This window comes from Myotis nattereri, assembly GCF_964212035.1.
Source record: "Myotis nattereri genome assembly, chromosome: X".
Lineage (NCBI taxonomy): Eukaryota > Metazoa > Chordata > Mammalia > Chiroptera > Vespertilionidae > Myotis > Myotis nattereri.
The window spans coordinates 1,189,260-1,210,144 of record NC_138078.1 but is presented as its reverse complement, the minus strand read 5'-3'; the positions used below and the strand labels follow the sequence as shown (position 1 = coordinate 1,210,144).

Genomic DNA, 20,885 nt, shown 5'->3' with positions numbered 1-20,885 from the left:
ACAACCCCGCCATGTGCCCTGCAAGGATTCGAACCCGTGACCTCCTGGTTCCTAGGTCGATGCCCAACCACTGAGCAACACCGGCCGGGCTCAAAAAATAAAGGATTCTTTTGGGAAAAAAATGCATTTGAGAGGAAGCCCCAAGTGGGTTCTCAACCTTCTGGCCCTTTAAACACAGGTCCTTATGCTGCGGCCCAAACATACAATTATTTTCGTTGCTGCTTCCTCACTGTCATGTCAGGAATCGATCTGCAAATATCTGATCTGCAGGAGGGTCTCCGGCGACCCCCGGTGAAAGGGTCGTTCGCCCGCCAAAGGGGTCGCGACCCACAGGTTGAGAACCGCCGCAAGCAAACCTCCCGGAAGCTCCCGTGCGCCCCGCGTCCCGGTGGCACCGTCCATACCTCGCCGCGCGCGCCCCAGTCCGACGGCGAGACCGGGAAGCTGAGCGGACAGCGCGCACCCCCCACCCCCACCCCCGCCCCCCGCCGCCTCCCTCCGGGCCCGCCCGCCTCGAACCGAGTCCACGTTCAGTTTCATTTTTCAACTTTACTTGGGTTGGAACCACGCCTTCCGCGTCTCCATCGCGTCCCGCCTCCAACTTTCCGGGCTGCGGAGCGGGCGATGGCCGTGGCCGGCGCGCGCGCGCCCCTCGGATGGGGAACTCGGCGCGGACCCTTCTCTGGGGCGCCCGATCGGGGGGTGGCTAGGGGGTGCGGGCACCTCCCCAAAGCTGCCCGCCTACCCGAGGCGTCGCTAGGACCCGCCGCCACGCCCGGGCCTGGCGGTTCCAGGGCGGGGCCTCGGGGAGGGCGGCCCCACCGGCAGCGTCCGGGCGCGCGGGGCAGGGAGAGCGCGCGGCCCCGCCCCGGCCGCTTCCGCCCGGTCCCCCCGGATCGTCGCGCACTCAGCTCCGGAGCCGGTGCCGGCGGCGGACTGGGGCCGCCAGGAATGAACCAGGAGCCGGGCGCGCGCGGCCGGGACCCCGCCTCGCCCCTGTCCCCCCGGGACGCTCCTCTCTCCGGGCCTGCGCCGCGCCCCCCACCGCCGCCCGGCCGGCCGCGCGCGCCCCCCGAGGCCGCCGGCGACTCCCACCAGCTGCTCCTGTTTCTGCTTTGGCTGCACTGAACGCCGCCCCGCGCCTCGCCATTGTCCCCGCCGCCGCCGCCGCCCCGCCAGCTGCCCCGGGCCGCGCGCCGGGAGGCGGGGGGCGCGCATGGGGGGGCGCCGCTGATGCCGCCGCCGCGACGCCCTCCGAGGCTGCGTCCCGGGAAGCGCGGTCCCCCTCGCCCCCCGGCCCGGCCCGGCCCCCCGGATCGGAACGCGCCCCCATGGAGGCGCCCGGGGTGGCCAAGGCGGACCCGGACCCTCCTTTGGAGAGCCAGGAGGAGACCTCCGACGGCGCGCCCGCGCCCGCGCCGGGGTCCGACGAACCGTCTCCAGACTCGCCCGGGTACCGGCTGCAGGACTTCGACACGCTGGCCACCGTGGGTGAGTCCGCGCTGCGTGCGGGGCGCAGGGACCCGGCGCGGAGAGGCGCTCCGTCCCCCGGGGACGCGGGGAGGCAGACAAAGGACTCGGTGTCGGGTCGCTCGCTCGGCCGCCTCCCCGGGAAGGCCTGGGCCCGGCCCCGCCCCGCCTGCTCGGGGTCCCCGCGCGCGCGGGGTGGCCCGTGCGCCCTGGGTCCCAGCGACGCCGCGAGAGTTGGAGAGAGTGCCCCCTCCGCGCCCCCCGCGCGCCCCTCTCCCCCGGCAGGTTCCCCCAAAACCTCTCCACCTGCCTAGCCGGCGCCCCGCCTCGCGCCTCCTCAAGGCACCGTCTTGACCTTTTGGGGAAGTTTACGCCTTTTTTAGTGTCTTCATTTTTGTGTTGTTGTTGTGGTTACCATGGTGAAGGGATTGGTGCGTTTCGTTTCTTCTTTCTGTGAGTTCGTTCCGGGTGGATAAAGAAGCCGTCGATTTTGGGGGGTGGGGGGTTAGGGGGGGTTGGTTTTGTATCCTGCCACCTTGCCGGATCCGTGGGTGAAGTCTAGTCGCTTTTTTTGTTTGTTTGGTTGGTTTTGGTGGAGTCTTTTTAGGGTTTTCTGTGTACAATGAGCAAAAATCACCTTTTTTGGAGACGGGCCATGTATTCAACGACCCCCCCCCCCCTCGGGGTCTGGACCCGTCCCCCCCGCCCCCCGCTCCGACGTCACAAACCTTCCTGGAGGTCACGTCACATTGGGGACCTCGCGCGCTCCCCTTGGCAACCCCTCCCACCCCCACCCCTTTGCCCCAAGGGACAGAGGCGTCGGCTCTGAGGGCACCTGCGGCCCCCCAACTTGGCCACACACACCCCCACCCTGTGCCCAGCGGCAGGAGGGAGGCAGCCTCGGGGGCACTTAGTCGTTACCCATGTCTTGGGGGACAGGTGTGCGTCTTGGGGGACAGGTGTGCTGTGGGCGCGACGGGGTGGGCGCGTTTGGAAAGCTGATTATACATTTCCTGGAATTGCACCTGCGTTTTTTTTTTTTCTTTTTTCTTTTCTTTTTTTTTTTTACATTCTGTGCATCCAAATCTTGTCATTTTATTTTCATCAGTTTTCTACTTTTATTTTTTTTAAAAAATGTATTTTTATTGATGTCAGAGAGGAAGGGAGAGGGAGAGAGAGAGCTAGAAACATCCAAGATGAGAGGGAATCGTGGATCGGCCGCCTCCTGCTCGCCCCCTCCTGGTTGGGGATGGAGCCCGCAACCCGGGCCTGTGCCCTTGACTGGGAATCGAACCCGGGACCCTTCAATCCGCAGGCCGTCGCTCTATCCACTGAGCCACACCGGCCAGGGCTCCTGTTCGACTTTTATTTGTTTATGACCAGAGGCCCCGTGCTCGGAAATTCGCGCAAGGGGCTGGGCGCTCGCAGCCCTGGTCGCTCGGAAGGACGTCCGGAAGGTCGCCCGGAAGGACGTCCGGCTGTCCGGCCGAATTAGCATGTGATGCTTTTATTATTATAGATTATAGATAGATTATTATTTTTAAATCCGCACTCAGGGAGGAGCCTGCAACAACCCAGGTACGTGCCCTTGACCGGAATCGAACCCGGAACCCTTCAGTCCACAGGCGGGGCCTCTATCCATTGAGCCATACCTCCCAGGGGGGATTCTCGCGCCAAACCCGCCGGTGTAATGGGGTCGCCTAAGCCCCCTAACCAGGCACCGAATTTGACACCCGTGGCCACGCATGCGCGCCAGAGAGTGGCTTCTTGGCAACGGTTGCTAAGGGGTTGGGCCGAGGGGCTGTGGGTGGGGAATGGGACCCTGGTGGGGGGGCCAGGCGGAGTGGGACCCTGGAGATGGGGTGCCCGGGGTGTCTTTCTTGCCCCTCCTGCCCGCGCCCCCCCCCCCCCAAAAAAAAACCCACAAAATTGGGAAAAGGAGGAGAAAATAGAATGGGCTCAGGTCATGCGGTCAGGGCTGAGGGCTCAGCCATACAGAAGGGGCGGCCCTGGCCGGTGTGGCTCAGTGGGTAGAGCAGTGGCCCCGGGTTCGATTCCCCGTCAAGGGCACACGCCCGGGTTGTGGGTTCGATCCCCAGCAGGGGGCGCGCAGGAGGCAGCCGATCCATGATTCTCTCTCATTATTGATTGATGTTTCTCTCTCTCTCTCCCATCCTCTCTGAAATCAATAAAAACACATTTTTTTAAAAAAATATATCAGTGGAGGAATATCCTCCCGGGAGGATTAACAGCAAGAAACAGACACAAAAACAAAAATAATACAAATGGCCCAGCGAGCATGACAGGGTGACGAATGGCCAGTGGAGACGGGTGTCAGTACGGGGTTCCCGGGAACTCTGGTTTGGGAAGGAAGACGGTATGGGAGGAACCCCCATTTCCTGTTGTGACCCCCTCTCTCCGGCCTCTCCCCATGTCCATCTATGTATCTATTGATATATACATCTATCTGCCCATCCATCCATCCGTCACCCATCCATTCATTCATCACTTTTAATGATTTATTATTGACTAGAAGCCCGGTGCATGAATTTGTGCACAGGGTGGGAGTTCCCTAGGCCTGCGCGCCGATTGAGGCTGATTGGGGGCCATCTCGCCCAGTCCCTATTGGAGCCAATGGCCAACCTCCCACGGCCCCACCCCATTGGTCGGCTGGGGGGACGAGCCGCGGGAGATTGGCTGGCAGAAGGGCGGGGGGCGGGGGGGGGGGTCGGAGGGATTAGGGGAGGTTGGCCCTGGGAGCGCACTGACCACCAGGGGGCAGCTCCGGCATCGAGCGTCTGCCCCCTGGTGGCCGGTGCACGTCATAGCAATTGGTTGTTCCAGTCATAGGGTTGTTTAGGCTTTTATATATATAGGTTATTATTATTATTATTTAAAATCTCCACCCGGGGATATGTTTCCATTGATTTTTAGGGAGAGAGAGAGGAAGAGAGAGAGAAAGACAGAGAAACATCGATGTGAGAGAAACACATCGAGGGTTGGGGCCCGGGATGAGCCCCCAACCGAGGTCTGTGCCCTTGACCGGGAATCGAACCCGGGACCCTTCAGTCCACAGGCCGATGCTCTATCCACTGAGCCAGGCTGTCTAGGGCTCCTCCCTCTTTCTCCATATTGCCCCCACTTCTGTCTCTCTCCCCCTCCCCCCTTCCCTCCCTCCTCCTCCTCTCTCACCTCCGCTGAGCCCATTGGGACGCCGGCTCTGTTTCCCGTGCCAGCAGAAACGGAACAGACACCAGTAGCTGGAACCCGATCGGACAATGGAAAGTGGTGGCAGGACCCACCCACACCCCGATCCCTGGCCTGGCCGCCCGGCATTGTGAGCCTTTCGGGCACGCGCTGGGCCCTGGGCCGGGAGCCAGGGCAGGGTGCCCGCGGGGCCAGGTGGGCGGGCTCCAGACGGGACCCAGTCTGGCTGCTGCCAAGCGGGCATAGGTGCCCGGTGAGTCATCGTGTCCTTCAGGGGAGAATGCGGGCGCCTCTGGGGACCCGTCGGACGGCTCTGATGTCCAGTGCTTGGTGCCCCTCTTGGTGATGACGATGTGTTTTCATTTTTATTTATTTATTGGACTTGAGAGAGAGAGGAGAGAGAAACATCAGTTTGTTGTTCAATCTATTCGTGCATTCATTGGTTGGGTCTTTTTTATTTTATTTCTATTTTTATTTATTTTAGTTATTTTATCTTTTCTTTTTGGTTGAGTCTTTTTTTTAAAAAAAAGAATATTTTTAGGGGGAAAAGGGAGACATGTAAAACTTTAGACAATATAATAAAAAAAACAAAATAAAATATATTTTTATTGATTTCAGAGACGAAGGAAGGGAGAGGGAGAGAAACATCAATCAATGATGAGAGAGAATCATGGACCGGCCGCCTCCTGCACGCCCCCTATTGGGGAGGGAGCCCGCAACCCAGGCACGTGCCCTTGACCGGGAATCGAACCCGGGACCTCCTGGCTCATGGGTTGACCTTCAACCACTGAGCCACGCTGACGGGGCTCAGATATATTACTCGAAATAAATGTCTCCCCGGCCGGTGTGGCTCAGTGGTTTGAGCGTCGACGCAGGAACCAGGAGGTCAAGGGTTCGATTCCCGGCCCGGGTTGCGGGCTCGATCCCCAGTAGGGGGCGTGCAGGAGGCAGCCGGTCCAGGATTCTCTCTCATCATGGATGTCTCTCTCCCTCCCTCCCTCTCTCTTCCTCTCTGAAATGAACACAAATAGATTTTTAAATAAATAAAAAAAACGTCTCATAACTTAAAAAAATAAATAAATCAATAACAGAAAAGGTACCCAATGGGGGCCGTGCAGAGCTCCCTTGGGTGGGCCCGTGAACGCAGCTGTTGTGGGTGGCATGATGGGCAGCCTCCGAACGCTCTACCCACTGAGCCACACCCTCATGCATTCATTTATTCCCGCCCACCCCGGGGTGATTGGCGTCTCCCTGTCTGGGCGGGGCGCTCCCAGGTGGCCCGGGAGGCACTGCCTCTCCCTTGCTTTCCCGCGGCTGAGTCATCTGTGGCTTTCTGGTCAACCCAGAGGTTCCATTAATTTTCTTTTTTTTTTTTTATTAAAAATATTTTATTGATTTTTTTTTTTTTTACAGAGAGGACGGGAGAGGGGCAGAGAGTTAGAAACATCGATGAGAGAGAAACATCGACCAGCCGCCTCCTGTACGCCCCCCCCCCACTGGGGATGTGCCCACAGCCAACGGACATGCCCTGGATCGGAATCGAACCCGGGACCCTTCAGTCCACAGGCCGACCGACACTCTATGTATATAATAGATAGATAGATAAATAGATAGATAGATAATAGATAGATAGAGATAGATGATGATAGATAGATATAGATAGATGATAGATAGATAGATAGATAGATAGATAGATAGATGATAGATAGATAGATGGTAGATAGATATAGATAGATGATAGATAGATAGATAGATAGATAGATAGATAGATAGATAGATAGAATTCTACATTGTCCGGCCGGCGTGGCTCATTGGTTGAGCATCGAGCTATGAACCAGGAGGTCAGGGTGCGAATCCCGGTCAAGGGCTCGATCCCCAGTTGGGAGCCAGCCAATCAATGATTCTCTTTCATTATTGACTAGAGGCCCGGTGCACAAAATTCATGCACTCTGGGTGTGTGTGTGGGGGGGGTCCCTCAGCCCAGCCAGCACCCTCTAGCATTCTGGGAGCCCTCGGAGCTGGCCTAAGCCGTCAGTCGGACATCCTTCTGGCTGTGGGAGAGCACTGACCACCAGGGGGCAGCTCCTGCATTGAGCATCTGCCCCCTGGTGGTCATTGTGCATCATAGCGACCGACATCTCCCGAGGGATCTCAGATCGAGGCCGGGGAGAGGCATAGGAGGTTGGCCAGCTGGGGAGGGACCGCGGGAGGGCTCTAGGGTGTGTCCAGCCCATTTCAGTCCCGATCGGCCAGACCCCAGCAGCAAGCCAACCTACTGGTCAGACCATCGACCCCCTGGTGGTCAGTGCACATTATAGCGACTGGTCGACTGCCCCCTGGTGGTCAGTGCACGTCATAGCGACCGGTCGACTGCCCCCTGGTGGTCAGTGCACGTCATAGCGACCATTCGACTGCCCCCTGGTGGTCAGTGCATGTCATAGCGACCATTCGGCTGCCCCCTGGTGGTCAGTGCACATTATAGCGACGGGTCGACTGCCCCCTGGTGGTCAGTGCACGTCATAGCGACCGGTCGACTGCCCCCTGGTGGTCAGTGCATGTCATAGAGACCGGTCGACCGCCCCCTGGTGGTCAGTGCACATCATAGCAACTGGTTGACCAGTCCACTGACTGCCCCCGGTCACCTGGCCACCACCTCCCTGGGTGTCCCCACCCCACTGAGTCCTAAAGGGCTGTCAGGGCTAAGCCCAGGGCGTCCACTGGGTAAGCCCACATCGAAAAGGAATTGATCCAGCCCTGGCTGGTGTTGCTCAGTGGATAGAGCGTCAGCCTGCGGACTGGAGGGTGTCCTGGGTTCGATTCCCGGTCAAGGGCACATTCCCGGGGTGCAGGCTCGATCCCCAGTCGGGGGCGTGCAGGAGGCAGCTGGTCTGTGATTCTCTCTCATCATGAATGTTTCTCTCTCCCTCTCCCTTCCTCTCGGAAATCAATAAAAATATATTTTTAAAAAACCCAAAACACAGAGGGCTTCTATCATAATGCTTGGGGAAATTTGAGATTGTCTTTTATTAGCTTTATTCATTTACCAGAGTCCTGGTGCATGACTTCGTGCACCGGTGGGGGGGGGGTCTCTTGGCCTGGCTGTTGATCAGGGCCGATCGGAGCCGGCTGGCCGGAGGGAGGAAATGCGGGACGTTGGCTGTCGGAGGGCACTGACCACCAGGGGGCAGCTCCTGCATTGAGCGTCTGCCCCCTGGTGGTCAGTGTGCGTCATAGCGACCGGTCGTTCGGTCCTTCGCTGGCTTAGGCTTTTATATATATAGGTTTATTTTTTAAAGTTTTATTCTCATTTTTTATACCATTCTTTGGCAGAATTATGTTTGTTTGTTTTGTTTTAATATATGTTTTTATTGATTTCAGAGAGGAAGGGAGAGAGAGAGAGAGAGATAGAAGCATCCATGATGAGAGAGAATCATGGACCGGCTGCCTCCTGCACGCCCCCTACTGGGGATCGAGCCTGCAGCCCAGGCCTGTGCCCTTGACCGGGAATCGAACCCCGACCTCACGGTTCATAGGTCGACGCTCAACCACTGAGCCACACTGGCCGGCCCAACATACATCTTCAAAGTGTGTGTTCATTCCTTGCTGGGTGGCTAAGAGCTCTCCCATCCTTGAGAAGAAAGTAGTTCTGCAGCCCAAGCTGGTGTGGCTCAGTGGATAGAGCATCGGCCTGTGGACTGAAGGGTCCCGGGTTCGATTCCCAGTCAAGGGCACATGCCCGGGTTGCAGCTCGATATATATATATATATATATATATTTTAAACTGAGTGGCTTTTATCATAACGCTTGGGTAATTTTGAGATCGTCTTTTATTAACTATTTTAATTAATTTTTTTAAGGTTTTATTGTTCTGATTTTTTTTAAACCTTTCCTAGGCAGACTTTTGCTCGTTTGTTTTGTTTTAACATGTGTTTCATGGATGTTTCTATCTTTCTCTCCCTCTCCCTTTTTCTCTGAAATCAATAAAAATATATATTTTTTTTTTAAAAGAGAGAGACAGGCTGCGGCTGCTGCTGTGTGTGTGTGTGTGTGTGTGTGTGTGTGTGTGTGGCGGGGTGTGTGTTGGGGGCCATTTGTTGATAGGTATGGGACACACTGATGCCAGCCGCTGCTTGTTTAAGAGATTTTAGCAAAGTCTGAGTCCTGAGCAAGGATAGGCCATTGGCATGAAAAGCAGCTGCCCGGTTGACCTGTGCAGTCATTGCTCTCATGAGCTGTTCAGCTACCTCAACGCTGCCTGGCATTCATCTCCACCCACCTTCACTCGCCCAGCCCCATCTAGTCTGTTTCCATGGCCGGTTTTCTATTTGTCCTGTGCCCGCCTCCCGGCTGTGTCTCTCCCGACAATCACAGCTCATCTCTCTCGAATCTGCATCTCTGTCTTATTTGTCCTGCAGCCTCCCCTCCCCTGGCCTGTCTGACATCAGGAGAACCTTTACACAATAACACAACACCCTACACAAGCCAAACCCACCCAGGCACTTCCCTGCTCTCAGCCGCGTGACATGCTGCTGACCATGGTGTAAATAATTCACACCATCCTAGCTGGTTTGGCCCAGTGGATAGAGCGTCGGCCTGCGGACTGAAGGGTCCCGGGTTTGATTCCCGTCAACGGCATGTACCTTGGTTGCGGGCACATCCCCAGTAGGGGGCGTGCAGGAGGCGGCTGATTGATGTTTCTCTCTCATCGATGTTTTTAACTCTCTATCTCTCTCCTTTCCTCTCTGTAAAAAAAAAAAAAATCAATAAAATATTTTTTAAAAAAATATTTCCCTCTGTCTCTTTTATTCTCTCTAAAAAGCAACGGAAAAATATCCCTGGGGGAGGATTAACCAGAAACCAAAACAAAAGCAAAAACAGAACATAAAAACAGAATTGAAGCAAAGAATTTCAAAATCCCTTCCTTTTCATGACTGGTTTCTTCCTACCTCACGAATCTCAAGTTTCCTTATTGGCTTTTGACTCACCCATTCTTTTTCTTTCTTTCTTTCTTTTTTAAAAAAAATATATATATATTTACTGATTTCAGAGAGGAAGGGAGAGGGAGAGAGAGAGAGAGACATCCATGATGAGGAGAATCATGGATCGGCTGCCTCTCGCACGACCCCTACTGGGATCCAGCCCCCAACCCGGGCGCGTGCCCTGGACTAAAATCGAACGGTGACCTCCTGGTTCATAGGTCAACGCTCAACCACTGAGCCACACTGGCCGGGCCCTCAGAGGAGCCCTGGCAACAACACACAACCCTGCACGACCAAAACCCACGCAGGCACCTTCCTCCTCTCAGCCTCCTGATGTCCTGTTGCCCTTTGAGTAAAGAATCCACCCAAAGGGTTTCGAAACCCCTTCCGCCTCTTGAACTGTTTACTCCAACCTCACCAATCTCGGTTCCCTTTATGGCTTTGGACTCACCCTTTTTTTTTTTAATATTTCATTTTTTTCTAGATTTTAAAAAATAGATATATTTTTGTTGGTTTCAGAGAGGGCGGGAGAGGGAGGGAGGGAGAGAAACATCCATGAGGAGAGAGAATCACGGATCGGCCGCCTCCCGCACGCCCCCTACTGGGGATGGAGCCCGCAACCTGGGCATGTGCCCTTGGCCGGGAATCGAACCCGGGACCCTTCAGTCTGCCGGCCGTCGCTCTATCCACTGAGCCACACCAGCCAGGGCCATCCCTGTGTTCTTCAACTCACCCGCCTCCTGACGTCTTTGAGGTGAAAGAAACCCCTTAAACCACTGAGCTCACCAGAGGTATCCTAGCTGTGATATTAATGTTTTTCTAACTGAAATTATTGGGTTGACATCCTATATAAGAAAAGCCTCATATGCTAAGTGTCTGGTTGTCAGGTCGGCCGTTCAACCAATCAGAGCGGAATATGCTAATGGTATGCTAAGGCCGCTCAAGTGCTCGCTGTGACGTGCACTGACCACCAGGGGGCAGTCGACTGGCCGATCAGGGGCTATGACATGCACTGACCACCAGGGGGCAGTCGACCGGTCGACCAGTCGCTATGACGTGCACTGACCACCAGGGGGCAGACGCTCAGACGGGTAGGTTAGCTTGCTGCTGGGGTCCAGCCGATCGGGACTGAGCAAGAGACGGGCCGGACACGCCCTGGAGGCCCCCCTGCAGTCCCTCCCCGGCCCCGATCATGCCTGCGCCCTCTCGCAATCCAGGCTGAGCCACCCCCTCACCCTCGCCCTCAAGTGCACGAATTTCGTGCACCAGGCCTCTAGTTGCTCCATAAAATTCTACACGTTTCAGGGATAAAATTCCACAATCTAGCACCCCCCTACCATCAACCACCACCAAAATTCCTGCAGCCCCCAACGGCAGCTGTGCTGTAAAACCCCCCAATGGCAAGGGCATTGAGACACGTTCTGTCATGTGGGGGATCCCGTGACATCATCAGGTGTCCCGCCTGGGGGTAGTGTACGGCTGTGGGTGTCGCCCGGCTGCGTGGACTGTGCGTGGATGATGTCCGACGACCGTGGCTGTTTTGGGTGAAAACTCAACACCCCTCGTGCCAGTCGTAGCTGCAGACGGGGCGCCCATGGGAGCTCCAGGCCTGAGCCAGGAATGCCAGGCATGTCCCGCCTACGACATTCCTTAGCGGCCTTGGCCTGGGACAGACACGCCCAGGTCTTTTGCGATTGTTTATGTGACTTCTTTTTATTTTATTTTTTTCTATAAGTTATATTTTATTGATATTTTTTTACAGAGCGGAAGGGAGAGGGAGAGAGAGTTAGAAACATTGATGATGAGAGAGAAACATCGATCAGCTGCCTCCTGCACGCCCCCCGCTGGGGATGTGCCCGCAACCCAGGTCCATGCCCTTGGCCGGATTCGAACCCGGGACCCTTCAGTCCCCAGGCCGACGCTCTAGCCACTGAGCCACACTGGTTAGGGCCAAATGATCTTTCCACGAGGCCGTGCCTTCGAGATGGACCGCTCACTGTCGGCCTCTCCGCACACACGGCGATCCCTGGCTCCTGCAGGTCACCGTCTGCTTCTGCTCTAATGAAACATTCACGATGGAAACTTCCCTTCGGAGCCACGGCCACGCAGGCCCTGGTCCCCAACCCCCGGCTCCGTGAGCCAGTGGATGTACCTGACAGCCTGGGGGCCCTGGGGGCCTTTTCGTTTATTTATTCTTTAAAAAAATATATTTTATTGATTTTTTACAGAGAGGAAGGGAGAGGGAGAGAGAGTCAGAAACATCGATGAGAGAGAAACACCGATCATCTGCCTCCTGCACGCCCCCTGCTGGGGATGTGCCCGCAACCCAGGTCCATGCCCTCGACCGGATTCGAACCCGGGACCCTTCCGTCCACAGACCAACGCTCTATCCACTGAGCCACACTGGCCAGGGCTTATAGAGTATTGTTTAAAGTGTATTGTTATAGATTTCAGAGAAGAAGGGAGATGGAGAGAGAAACATCCACGATGAGAGAGAATCATTGATCGGCTGCCTCCTGCACGCCCCCTACTGGGGATCGAGCCCATAACCCGGGCCTGTGCCCTTGACCGGGAATCGAACCCAGGACCCCCTGGTTCCTACGTCGACGCTCAACCCCTGAGCCCGTCCGGCCGGACTCTTGCCGAGTGTTGAGTGTCTGACCCCCTGGTCCAATCCCGGTGCCCATTCAGCCCCCCGTCTTGCTCCTCCGCAGGCACAGGGACCTTCGGGCGGGTGCAGCTCGTCCGGCAGAAGACGGGCAAGCAGTTCTTTGCGCTCAAGGTCATGAGCATCCCCGACGTCATCCGGCTCAAGCAGGAGCAGCACGTGCACAACGAGAAGTCGGTCCTCAAGGAAGTCAGCCACCCCTTCCTGGTCAAGCTGTGAGTCCGTCCCCTCTCCCCCCCCCCCCCCCCCCCCCGGGGTCTGGTCCCAGCTCCTTCTCCTCTCTCTCTTTTTTTTAAAAAAATATATCCTTACTGGAGCCCCAGTGCACCAAATCGGGCGCAGGGAGGTCCCAGATCTAGCCTGCGGTCAGGGCTGTCCTCCGCCCGCTCGCCAGTCCCTAGTCCCGCCCCCCCTGCCGCCACGACCTACCCCGGTTCCCCATTGGCCGGGCAATCGATCGGAGGCTGCGGGCTGTGGGGAGGGACCAAGAGGCGGTCTCAGCAGCTGGTCAGTCGGTCCTTCTGGTCGTTACGCCATTATGGTCGCTGGGCTTTTATTATATAGGATTGATTTCAGAGAGGAAGGGGGAGGGGGAGAGAGAGAGAGAGAGAGAGAGAGAGAGAGAGAGAGAGAGAGAGAAACATCCATGATGAGAGAGAATCATGGACTGGCTGCCTCCTGCACGCTCCCCGCCTGGGATCGAGCCTGCAACCCGGGCATGTGCCCTTGGTCGGGAATCGAACCCGGGACTTTTCAGTCTGCAGGCTGATGGTTCTATCGACTGAGCCACACCAACTTAGGCGAACCTGTACCTTTTTTTAAAAATACATCATTTGCCGGAACCGGTTTGGCTCAGTGGATAGAGCGTCGGCCTGCGGACTGAAGGGTCCCAGGTTCGATTCCGGTCAGGGGCATGTACCTGGGTTGCGGGCACATCCCCAGTGGGAGATGTGCAGGAGGCAGCTGATCGATGTTTCTCTCTCATCGATGTTTCTGACTCTCTATCTCTCTCCTCTCCTCTCTGTAAAAAATCAATAAAATATATTTAAAAAAAAAATACATCATTGATTTCAGAGAGGAAGGCAGAGGGAGAGAGAGAGAAACATCCATGATGAGAGAGAATCAGGGACCGGCTGCCTCCTGCACGCCCCCGACTGGGGATCGAGCCCGCAACCCGGGCCTGTGCCCTTGACCGGGAACCGAACCCAGGACCCTTCCGTCCACAGGCCGACGCTCTACCCACTGAGCCACACCAACCTGGGCTACAGGGTTTATAATCATCGAGATTTTTTTTTTCCCCGGAAGCTCTGTTAGAAATCATGTCTTATGTCTGGTCCTTTGAGCCCGCAACCCGGGCATGTGCCCGTGACCGGGATTCGAACCCGTGACCTCCTGGTTCCTAGCTTGACGCTCAACCACGGGGCCACATGTGCACCGTCATGTCCATCTGAGCTCACACCTGTGCTCACACCTGTGCTCACACCTGTGCTCACACCTGTCTGGTCCAGGCGCCCCCACCCCCGGCCCCCCCAGGCCCAGCCCTCCATCCCCGGCCTCTCCCCCTGCAGGTTCTGGACCTGCCACGATGACCGCTTCCTGTACATGCTCATGGAGTTCGTGCCGGGCGGCGAGCTGTTCAGCTACCTCCGCAACCGGGGCCGTTTCTCCAACGCGGCCGGCCTGTTCTACGCGGCCGAGATCGTGTGCGCCCTCGACTACCTGCACTCCAGGGAGATCGTCTACCGAGACCTCAAGCCCGAGAACATCCTGCTGGACCGCGACGGGCACGTCAAGCTCACCGACTTCGGCTTCGCCAAGAAGCTGGTCGACAGGTGAGGCGTGGTGCCCCCGGGGCCACCACCCCAACCCAGGCCCCTGTCTGCGTCTGTGAGTTTTTTGGTTTTTGTTTTTTAAAAAAATATATATTTTATTGTCCTGGCCGGTGTGGCTCAGTGGGTAGAGCGTCGGCCTGCGGACTCAAGGGTCCCGGGTTCGATTCCCGGTCAAGGGCATGGACCTTGGTTGCGGGCACAACCCCAGTCGGGGGGCGTGTGCAGGAGGCGGCCGATCCGTGATTCTCTCTCATCGATGTTTCTAACTCCCTATCCCTCTCCCTTCCTCTCTGTAAAAAAATCAATACAATATATTTTAAAAAAAAAATAAAAAGAATAAAATATATTTTATTGATTTTTTACAGAGAGGGATAGACAGTTAGAAACATCCACGAGAGAGAAACATCCACCAGCTGCATCCTGCACGCCCCCCACTGGGGATGTGCCCGCAAGCAAGGCACATGCCCTTGGCCGGGAATCGAACCCGGGACCCTTCGGTCCGAGGGCCAACACTCTATCCACTGAGCCAAACCAGTTAGGACTGATTTTTAAAAATATATTCCTCTTGGCTCTGGCTAATGTGGCTCCGTGGATAGAGCGTCGGCCTGCGGACTGAAGGGTCCCGGGTTCGATTCCGGTCAAGGGCATGTGCCTGGGTTGCGGGCACATCCCCAGTAGGGGGTGTGCAGGAGGCAGCTGATCGATGTTTCTCTCTCATCGATGTTTCTGACTCTCTATCCCTCTCCCTTCCTCTCTGTAAAAAATAAAATCATAATCATAATCATAATAAAATGTACTTTTTGGTCCATCGACTCTCAGGTTGTGTCTGTATCTGGGTTTGGGGAACAAGCCAGCCATCAGCCAGAAGTGAAATCCGTGGGTCCGACGATGGTTCTATTTTTAATTTTTTTTGAGGAACCTTCCCGCTGTTTTTTCACGGCAGCCACACCCACTGCCAGGCCCTCCTGTCCCCCGTTATATGGTGCAAGGGGGGGTCCCTTTTCTCCACCCCTGGTTTGTGGATGGACCCATGGTAGCCATGACGACAGGTGTGAGAGAGGATGTGCCTCAAGGTAGCTTTTCTGCCTTTTTTTATTAATGAAAACTTTTAAAAAAAAACCCATATTTTTATGGATTTCAGAGAGGAAGACAGAAAGAGAGAAATATCCCTAATGAGAGAGAATCGTGGACCGGCCGCCTCCTGCACGCCCCCGACTGGGGATCGAGCCCGCAACCCGGGCCTGTGCCCTTGACCGGGAATCGAACCCAGGACCCTTCAGTCCACAGGCCGATGCTCTATCCACTGAGCCACACTGGCCGGGCTGGGCCGGTGGCTTTTCTGGTTGGAATTTTCTGCTCTAACGAGGTGTCAGGCACCTGTGGGTGCTTCAGGGACTGGAATTGGATACAGCCCTGGCCCCTCACCCCCCGAACCCCCCTCCCCTCGCCTCCCCGTCCAGGTGGAAGCCGACACCCTGTATCGAAGGCCGATAGGGTTACCTGTGGCCGCCTCCGTCCGGCTGTTCTGTCTCAAGTAGAAGCTGGGCGGCCGGCGAGTGTGATGAGAAGGTGTAACCTCTGCCCTCTCGCAACTTTATCATTTTTACGTGATTTTATTATTTTTCCCTCTGGCTGCCTTCAAAGAAGCGACACAGTGTTATGAACGCCCGTGAAATTATAATTCATCTCCCGACTGGAAGTTCATAGCTTCTGTATCTTTTTAAGGGTGAGATTTTTCTTAGCAAAATTCTATCAAATGAGCCCTGGCTGGTGTGGCTCAGTGGATAGAGCGTCGGCCTGTGGACGGAAGGGTCCCGGGTTCGAATCCCGGTCAAGGGCACAGGCCCGGGTTGCAGGCTGGATCCCCAGTCGGGGGCGTGCAGGAGGCGGCTGATCGATGATTCTCTCTCATCATGGATGTTTCTCTCTCTCCCTTTCTTTCCTCTCTGGAATCCGTAAAAATAGATTAAGAAAATTCTATCCAATTATACAAACTTAGCAGAAAACTCAGAATTTCGGTTCTGCATTTTCCAAGCAGCCTAAAATTCATTTAATTTTTTAATTTTGTAAAATATATGTTTCTTGGTATCAGAGAAGAAGGGAGAGGGAGAGAGAGAGAGACACATCAAAGATGAGAGAGAATCATGGACCGGCCGCCTCCTGCACGCCCCACACTCGGGATGGAGCCTGCAACCCAGGCCTGTGCCCTTGACCAGGATTCGAACCCGGGACCCTTCATTCCGCAGGCCGAAGCTCTACCCACTGAGCCACGCTGGCCAGGCTATTTTTAATTTTTAATTGATTTTTAGAGGGTGAGAGAGAGAGAGAGAGAGAGAGAGGACCATTAACAGAGCAGACCATCAATCCAGAACCTCACATATAGAGATTTTAGCAGGAACGTCTCAAAATCTATAGATTTTACCCAAATATTGCAGCCCTTTTGAGGTATAAAAAAAATTCTTTTGCAAGAAGAAAGGACCTATTTTCTCCTATTTGTGGAGAAAAAAAAAAGGCATCTGAGGCTGCACAGAGAAGGGGGGGTCCCCAATTGGGGGAAAAAATAAAATAAAATAACCAAATACGTAACCAGAAAACTTCACCTTAGATTTCCGTCCCACTTGGCTGTTCACTCAACTGGCCACCAGGTGGCGCTAGAAGCTAATTTTTCTATTTTTTTCCTTTCTTTTTCTTTATGTTTTTTTTTTTTTGCAAATTATTTCTCCTATGGCCCTAGCTTGTTTGGCTCAGTGGATAGAGCATCGGCCTGCGGACTGCTGGGTTGGCGGGTTCGATGCCAAAGGCACATGCACGGGTTGTGGGTTCGATCCCCAATAGAGGGCGTGCAGGAGGCAGCTGATCGATGATTCTCTCTCATCACGGATGTTTCTCTTTCTCTCTCTCTCCCTCTCCCTCTCTGAAATAAATTTAAAGAAATATATTAAAATCTTAAAAAAATCAAAAATATATAATATCGAAACATGCACCTCATTCAATGAAATTTTGTTTTTTTTCCCTTTTCAATGACCGTGGGCATTCGCTATTATTTTATATTAGTTTCAGGTGTGGTCAGATATATCATCAAGGCTTCTATTTTTAAAAAAATATATTTTTTTGATTGATTTCAGAGCAGAAGGGAGAGGAAGAGAGAGATGGATAGAAACACCCACGATGAGAGAGATTCACGGATCGGCTGCCTCCCGCACGCCCCCGACTGGGGATCGAGCCTATAACCCGGGCATGTGCCCTTGACCGGGAATCGAACCCGGGACCCTTCAGCCCGCAGGCCGACGCTCTGTCCACTGAGCCACACCAGCCAGGGCTCTCTATTATTTTATACTAGAGGCCCGGTGCACGAATTCATACATGGGTGCGGTCCCTTGGCCTGCCCAGGGCCAGCCGGATGGAGGTACGGACTGTGGGAGGTTGACCAGCCGGCTCCCCCTTTCGGAGCCAATATAAAGGGTGTCCCAGAATTCACGCAAGATTTGAATTCTGCATGAGCATTAACAACAACAACAAAACATAAATTCCTGATTATACTTGATTGATTAAATCGGACTCTAATATCTGCTGCCCTTGGATGTCAATCCCTTCGATTCGATCACCATCACCAAGGACCAATGACGGCCCAGGAGCAGGGACAGGGAAGACCCATGGAGACCGCGGCTTTGCGTCTGTGCCAGCAAAGCCGGGGAGGCCATGGACCCGATGTGCTATTCCATCCATAAACCCTAGACTGTCTGCTTTACGAATCCATAAAAAATTTACAGTTTTTACTGATAAACCTGCGTTTTCCATCAAAATGACTTCTTGCGTGAATTTTGGGACACCCTTTGTCACCAACGGACTCACCCCTCGCCAAGCCCAGATGAGTTTTCATGGTTCCGTCTTCTCCCCCCCCCCCCAGGACCTGGACCCTCTGTGGGACCCCCGAATACCTGGCCCCCGAAGTCATTCAGAGCAAGGGCCACGGCCGCGCGGTGGACTGGTGGGCGCTGGGCATCCTCGTCTTCGAGATGCTTTCGGGGTGAGTAAGGGATGCTGGGAAAATCGGACCATCCCCTCCCAGGCTCCCGTCCCCTGCTCCCTTGGCCCGATCCCTTAGCCCCGAGGGCACTCTGAAAATTTCTGGGGTGCGATTCTCACTGCCATTTCCCTAAATAGGTACGGTATTGATCAGCTTCCTATAATAGGCCCGCAGCTCGATTTATTCCTGGAGTGTCCAGTAGGGGGCAGTGTTGCTAAGTGTTTGCAGCACGATTTCCTCCTGGAATCACCACTAGGGGGCAGTGTTGCTACGAGGTTTGCAGCTCGATTTCCTCCTGGAATCACCACTAGGGGGCAGTGTTGCTTAGAGGTTTGCAGCTAAATTTCCTCTTGGAATCACCACTAGGGGGCAGTGTTGCTAAGAGGCCTGCAGCTCGATTTATTCCTGGAGTGACCATTAGGGGGCAGTGTTGCTAAGAGGCCTGCAGCTCGATTTCCTCCTGGAGTGACCACCAGGGGGCAGTGTTGCTAAGAGGCCTGCAGCTCGATTTCCTTAAGGAGTGACCACCAGGGGGCAGTGTTGCTAGGAGGCCTGCAGCTCGATTTCCTCCTGGAGTGACCACCAGGGGGCAGTGTTGCTAGGAGGCCGCCAGCTCGATTTCCTCCTGGAGTGACCACTAGGGGGCAGTGTTGCTAAGAGGCCTGCAGCTCGATTTCCTCCTGGAGTGACCACCAGGGGGCAGTGTTGCTAGGAGGCCTGATGCTCGATTTCCTACTGGAGTGACCACCAGGGGGCAGTGTTGCTAAGAGGCCTGCTGCTCGATTTCCTACTGGAGTGACCACCAGGGGGCAGTGTTGCTAAGAGGCCTGCTGCTCGATTTATTCCTGGAGTGACCATTAGGGGGCAGTGTTGCTAAGAGGCCTGCAGCTCGATTTATTCCTGGAGTGTCCACTAGGGGGCAGTGTTGCCTGATGAAAATTGAATCCTGGGGAACCGTGATCTTAAAATATTTGTTTATTAAATATATGCCATTGATTTCAGAGAGGAAGACGGGGCGGGAGGAGAGAGAGAGAGAGAGAGAGAGAGAGAGAGAGAGAGAGAGAGAGAGAAAGGGAGGGAGGGAGGGAAACATCCATGATAAGAGAGAATCATGGACCGACTGCTCCCGCACGCCCGCTACTGGGGACGGAGCCCGCAACCCGGGCGTGTGCCCTTGACCGGGAATCGAACCCGGGACCCTCCAGTCCACAAGCCGACACTCTGTCCAATGGGGCACACTGGCTAGAGCCCAGCGGTCTTTAAATAGAATGAGATTCCCGTGTTTTCCCCTTATCGTTTTATTATTAGGGTAGGATATAATAATACAGAATATCCTATTTTGCGACATTATTAGTAAATGCAATATTATAACGCGGTACATTGTGGAGCATAATATTCACAGACTGTAATAGAAAATTGTTAGAGTAGCATTAGAATGTATTAAAATTATAGTAGGGTTACTATATAAGTCATTATTATAAGGAATTATCCTTAAGGAATACTATACATTATAATTACATTCCTATATTATCATTAAGGAATACTATACATTATAATATGAGAACCTCTGCTATTAGAAAATAGAGTACTTCTAATCTATTAGCATAAGAATAGAAAGGGAAGTGATATAATTATAATCTGATATGCTATTCGGCTGCAATTATGTATATATATATTTACTTAAAATTATAATAGTCTCACTAAGGATGAGCACAAATAACATTTTAATGGAATGTTCTAGCTGGTGTTTCCAAGTGGATAGAGCGTCGGCCTGCGGACTAAAGGGTCCCGGGTTCGATTCCCGGTCAAGGGCACAGGCCCGGGTTGCGGGCTCGATCCCCAGTGTGGGGGGCGTGCAGGAGGCGGCCGGTCCATCATTCTCTCTCATCATGGATATTTCTCTCTCTCCCTCTTCCTTCCTCTCTGAAATCAGTAAAAAATATATTTTATTAAAAAAAATGTTTTTAATGGAAAAATAACTGTCTTTCCTAGAATGGAACACATTCAGCGAGAAGTGTGTGGGTCTTGGTTTCATGTTTTCGCCCACCTCCCTCCCATCCAGCGGCCTCCTGCCAGGCCATTAGATATTCCGCTCTGGAGGGTAGCCTGCCTGGTACGATAATGTTGTTCTGGTGGAGGAACAGGGAGAAGGTGCTTCCTTCCACTTTCAGGATTTGGAGTCAGGAAAAAAATTAAAAAAATAGAAATGGTCTCACAAAAAAAAAAAAAATCCCAGCACGGCCACGAGGAACCCCGGGGTTCCCTGGGACCCCACTTTGAGAACCAGGGCTGCCAACGCCGCCGACAGGACGTTCCCAGATGAGGTTTTACTCGACACCGTCCCCCAGTGTTTGCACAGCCCGGCGCTTTGTGCTTGGCACTTGTCATCTGTCTATCATCTATCATCTATCTATCTATCTATCTATCTATCTATCTATCTATTATCTATCTATTTGTCTATCTACCTATTATCTATCTATCATCTACCTATCTATTATCTATCTATCTATTTATCTATCTATCTGTCTATCTATCATCTATCTCTCTATCACCTATCTATATCTATCTATCTATCTATCTATCTATCTATCTATCTATCTATCTATATCTATCTATCTATCTGTCTGTCTGTCTATCTATCTATCTATCTATCTATCATCTATTATATATCTATCTATCTATCTATCTATCATCTATTTGTC

At 53.8% G+C, this 20,885-nt stretch overlaps 1 protein-coding gene across 1 annotated transcript in view; it reads left to right on the top strand.

Moving 5' to 3' along the window:
- Positions 1-1,224: 1,224 nt before the first annotated feature.
- Positions 1,225-20,885, top strand: part of LOC308510853 (cAMP-dependent protein kinase catalytic subunit PRKX-like) — a 30,690-nt gene continuing 11,029 nt past the window's right edge. The window contains exons 1-4 of the mRNA XM_081080905.1: positions 1,225-1,491; positions 12,371-12,539; positions 13,893-14,156; positions 18,064-18,183. Coding sequence (XP_080937031.1) covers positions 1,332-1,491; positions 12,371-12,539; positions 13,893-14,156; positions 18,064-18,183 — 713 coding nt within the window. The 5' untranslated portion in view covers positions 1,225-1,331. The remainder of the gene's footprint in view (positions 1,492-12,370; positions 12,540-13,892; positions 14,157-18,063; positions 18,184-20,885) is intronic.